Source organism: Carassius auratus, unplaced genomic scaffold (genome assembly GCF_003368295.1).
Source record: "Carassius auratus strain Wakin unplaced genomic scaffold, ASM336829v1 scaf_tig00216729, whole genome shotgun sequence".
NCBI lineage: Eukaryota > Metazoa > Chordata > Actinopteri > Cypriniformes > Cyprinidae > Carassius > Carassius auratus.
Genome location: NW_020528711.1, coordinates 588,381 through 593,240, shown reverse-complemented (window position 1 = coordinate 593,240; position 4,860 = coordinate 588,381). Strand labels below are relative to the sequence as shown.

Genomic DNA, 4,860 nt, shown 5'->3' with positions numbered 1-4,860 from the left:
CTGTACACATCAGAAACAATGAAAAACAAAAGGTCCCTGGAGCGAGTTCTGTATCAGGAATCCGTTTGTTAACCTTCGATTACACCAAAGTAGCGTTGGTCTATAGTGTGACATCTGTGTAAACATAGATGACGTCACAGGTTTTTTTAATTAAAGAAGATAGCCTTCGTTTGTATGAAGGCCTAGGCAATTTATATATTTACAATACTTAAATATAATTAATAGTATTTTATTGCTTTTGTATTAGTTGTTTGAAGAGTTAAAAAAAATTGGTCGGTCTTAATGCGGTCTAAAATTTACAATCGGCAAGTCGGTCGGACTAAAAGCAAAAAAAAAAAATTGACAGGGTCGGTCGGGTTATGGCAAACAAGAATATTTTTAAGGATGGCCTCACCAATGCAATCAAGAGCCAGTATAAAAAGGATTGTAGACCGAGTCAGAGACAATCCCATCCTCAACGGTTTCTCCATTCCTCTGCCCAATCTGAATGCCAAGTCCATCTCTACATTCATGGCACAGGAAGAGAAGAAGGCTAACTACAGGGCAACAGTAATGCCAAAGGTGAAACCTCACCAAAGAGTGCTGTCAGAAGAACCAATGTCAGCAGCTCCTACTCTGCCAGAATCCCTTCCAGCTCCAGATCGACCTCAGGTTCAGTACCAGAGCTTACGTTATGTAGCTGGGAAAAGGCATGAACAGAAGGGGAAGTTTTTCAGTTCTTCATTTCACAAGTATGTGACTTTTCTACTTTATTACAATATGTGAACATATCTGAATTTATCAGCCTAATGGTTTAAACTTAAACACAACAAACAATGTGACGTGATAGTCATACACATTATTTCTCATGAATTATACTCATCATTGCATGTATGATTTATTTTTGCAGGTTAGATGTGGAAATGCTTGTGAACCAGCCCATTCAACCAAAAACCCATGTGGCCACGTACATCCCACCCAGAGCATCAGCAGCACCTGTCCTGGTAGTGGTTCCTGCACAGCCACCGGGACCATCCATGATGCTCTGTGGGGCATCCAGCAGTCAAGGGTTCATACCTTTCGCACCGCCTCCTGAGCTGACATCCAGATTAATCAAGCCTCATAAATCCATGAAGCCTTGTGGGCCCTGCCAAGTACCCCAATGTGGTGGGCAGCATAAGAGGTACACCCCCTCCAAAGACAAGGCTGCTGAAAGTAGCCAAAAACTATTTACCTATTGCCCAGCAACTAAGAAGTCCACCACTTCAGGTTTTGAAGGTGTTGTGTTCAACAGTTTTGAACACTTCAAAAGTGTAGTAGATGAGGAACTAAAAAAGAAAAAAATTACAACTACATACATCTGCAACTACATCCCCCAAATCACAATAGCAGATTTCTGGGGTATGGTTTGGACTTGGTTCAGACCTGGATTAGACCTAGTTTAGATCTTACCCTAATTTGGTCCTGGTTTAGACATGGTGTGTTCACAGCGTCTTGTTTGTGTTCCCTGTGTAACCACTAGATGTCCTCCTTCCCCACGGTGTCTGTCACTTCCTGAACCACATTCCCCACGATCTCTGTCTCCTCATTGCACTCAGCTGTCACGGGTCATTAATCATTGCACTCAGCCAATTCCCCATTAGCACTGTCATTTCCTTGTGTATTTATACCCTGTCTGTTTTAGTATGTGTCACTGAGTCCTTGTAGTTTTCACGACTATTCTAGTCTTGTTCTCGCCCGTGTGTTTAGTGTCTGTTTATGTTGTTTGGCTACTTTGGTTTTGACCCCTGCATGGACAATGATTTGGATTACCCCAATAAAAGACATACCTGTACTTGGATCTCTCTCTGTGTTTTCCTGTGTCCTGACACAAGATCCAGCGGTATGTCTGTTGATGTTTCTTCCCCAGCCACCGAGCGGGAGAGAAGGAGTCAGTTTGAGGGAACCCGTCTGGTCGAGAGGAGGTTCAGCATCGTTCTCCACCATGGCCCCCCTTCGACCCGGGGCTCGTGTGGGACGGTTGGAGCTGCCGTCTCACCATTGCGGACGGAGAAGGGAGAGGAAGCGCATGTCTGCCGAGCCAGCGCCACTGTCCTTGATGGTCGCAAGCTCAGCGCCACAGCACAAGATGGCCGCCAGCCCAGAGCCACTGTGCAGAATGGCCGTCGGCCCAGCGCCGCTGCCCAGGATGGCCACCAGCCCAGCGCCATGAGGCAAGATGGACGCCAGCCCAGCGCCATAGAACAAAGTGGTCGCCAGCCCAGCGACATGATGCAAGGTGGCCGCCAACCCAGCGCCACTGCCCAAGATGGCCGCTGAAACATTTTTTGATTATTTCTCTATGCTGTCCAAGATCCTAGAGATTCCAAAGACTGTTTACATCACGTCTGCTGAGCCAGCGCCACAGTACAAGATGGCCGCCAACCCAGCGCCACTGCACAAGGTGGTCGCCCACCCAGAGCCACTGCACAAGGTGGCTGCTGGCCTGGAGCCACTGCATAGGATGGCAGCTAGAGTGGGCTCTCCAGAGTCAAGTCAGGTCCCCGTTGACTTTCCAGAGTCGAGTCTGATCCTCGTTGACTTTGCAGAGTTGAGTCAGTTTCCCGTGGACCCTCCAGAGCCGAGTCAGGTTCCCGTGGACCCTCCAGAGCCGAGTCAGGTTCCCGTGTACCCTCCAGAGCCGAGTCAGGTTCCCGTGTACCCTCCAGAGCCGAGTCAGGTTCCCGTTGACCCTCCAGAGTCAGGGTTAGTCACCGTTGACCTTCCAGAGTCAGGGCTAGTCACCATTGACCTTCCAGAGTCAGGACTAGTCTCCGTCGACACTCCAGAGTCAGGGCTAGTCACCCTGGACCTTCCAGAGTCAGGGCTAGTCACCGTCGACACTCCAGAGTCAAGCCAAGTCACCGGTGAAATTCATGGACAAAGGCAAATCACCAGTGTTCTTCATGGGCAAGGTCAAGTCACCGACTATATTCATAGGCAAAGGCAAGTCACCATTGATCTTCATGAACAAGGGCAAGTCACCATTGATCTTCATGAACAAATGCAAGTCACCAATGATCTTCATGAACAAATGCAAGTCACCAATGATCTTCATGAAAAAAGGCAAGTCACCATTGATCTTCATGAACAAATGCAAGTCACCAATGATCTTCATGAACAAATGCAAGTCACCAATGATCTTCATGAGCAGAGTCAAGTCAGCATTGATCTTCTGGAATCCAGTCTAAACACCATGGAACTACCAGAGCCTCTCCACGTCTCTGCTGAACTACCAGAGCCTCTCCTTGCCTCTGCGGAACTTCCAGAGCCTCGTCACGTCTCAGCCGAACTCTCTGAGCGCTCGACTGATCCTGTCGTGGCCACGGAGGCTACCCTTAACTTGTTCATGTTCTCTGTTTCAGACTTGCCCAACCAGACTTGCTCTCCTGTCAATTCGATCCCACTGTGGTGGTCTTCGGCGCCGCCCTGGTGGTCTTCGGTCTTGACAACACGGACGTGGTGGTCTTCTGCTCTGCCCTGGGGGACTTCTGTCTCAACCAGACAGATGTGGTGGTCCTCTGCTCCACCCTGGAATCCTGCCCTGCCCTACACCATCAATAAAACACATACCTATTTTCTCATAGAAAAAAGATGTGTTTTTAGTGAATGTAAATATCTGCTTAACATCGCATACTATTGTACTGCATTACCTCATCCCCTTGTATATATTATATATATATTGTATATTGCTCAGTTTGTACATGCATAAATCTTGTAATAAGAATCCTGTAAATTATAACTTATTAGTAACTATTTTGCTATATTTTCTGCTAAATTACTTAATAATTAATGTTAATTCTATTCTGTTTACCTTGTTACCTGTCTTATTATTATTGTGTTGTGTATTTATTTCTGACATGTAGATATATATTGTTGAACAAATAATAAAAAAATTATGTTTGCAAGTATATTATTCCTCTCACTGCTGTTTTCCCATTTGCCCACTTGATTTGTCCACTTCATGTAAAGACTTTCACATGAAACTGTATTGAGTAAAATAGAGGCTGAATTACTTACCAGTAAGGTAAAGATAAAGTAATTTTCTAAAATTCCATTTAGGCCCTTTTATGTGTACATTTTACATGCTTCCTACAGGGTGAATAGGGCTTATAGAGTGAATAATTTGTTCAGATATGAGCAAATTACACTTTCAGGGTTCCCACACGTCCTGAAAAACCTGGAAATCCTGGAATATTAATGAACAATTTTCCAGTCCTGGAAAACACATGGAAAATGAGAGAAAACATATATTGTCCTGGAAAAAATCTTGTTGTCCTGGAAAATTATTATTTTTATCATTAAAGAATTGGCCGACAACTGGTTAAAACAATTAATGTAACAGAAAGCGCTCTGTTCAGGGATGCTGAGTTTTGATGTGAGCTCACGCTGTTTAAGCTTCCTGTGACGTATGACGCTGTCTCATGTTGGCAGTTTTCAGGTGCTAGAAATCAAGTGCTCGAATCTTTGCAGCAAATGTTCGCTGGTATACAGGTAATATTTAATTACATGTTAATATTATTGTAAAGTAATTATTTTGATACGCATGTGCAAGGGGTCTGCACGGCGAATTACAGCATGCGTGACGGCATTTGCCTGAAAAGGGTTATCGATTTGTTAAGTCTATTTTATTTAGAATCGTTGGAACGCCTTGCATCCCCATGACAAATCAGATCCAAACTTCCCAAACCTGTTTTATGAACGATATAGGAAGTGAAAATGAAATGCTGACGTGATGCACAGCGATAATTGCATGTTCATAGTGCAGCACACACTTGTGAACATGATGCGGAGGCTGGTAGTATACAATAGTACTTATATAAATGTAATAAAGGCACGTTT

General features: G+C 44.7%; 1 protein-coding gene across 1 annotated transcript; it reads left to right on the top strand.

Annotated features, from left to right (window-relative positions):
- The first annotated feature begins 258 nt into the window (after positions 1 to 258).
- Positions 259 to 1,751, top strand: LOC113098905 (uncharacterized). The gene is made up of 2 exons (XM_026263964.1): positions 259 to 731; positions 890 to 1,751. The coding sequence occupies exons 1-2, from the start codon at positions 283 to 285 to the stop codon at positions 1,422 to 1,424; spliced, it is 984 nt and encodes a 327-aa protein (XP_026119749.1). The 5' UTR covers positions 259 to 282; the 3' UTR covers positions 1,425 to 1,751.
- Positions 1,752 to 4,860: the final 3,109 nt, after the last annotated feature.

Coding starts and splice junctions, on each gene's coding strand:
- LOC113098905 (XM_026263964.1), top strand. CDS start 283: ATGCGGTCTAAAATTTACAATCGGCAAGTCGGTCGGACTAAAAGCAAA. Junction 732..889: donor TTCAGTTCTTCATTTCACAA/GTATGTGACTTT, acceptor TTATTTTTGCAG/GTTAGATGTGGAAATGCTTG.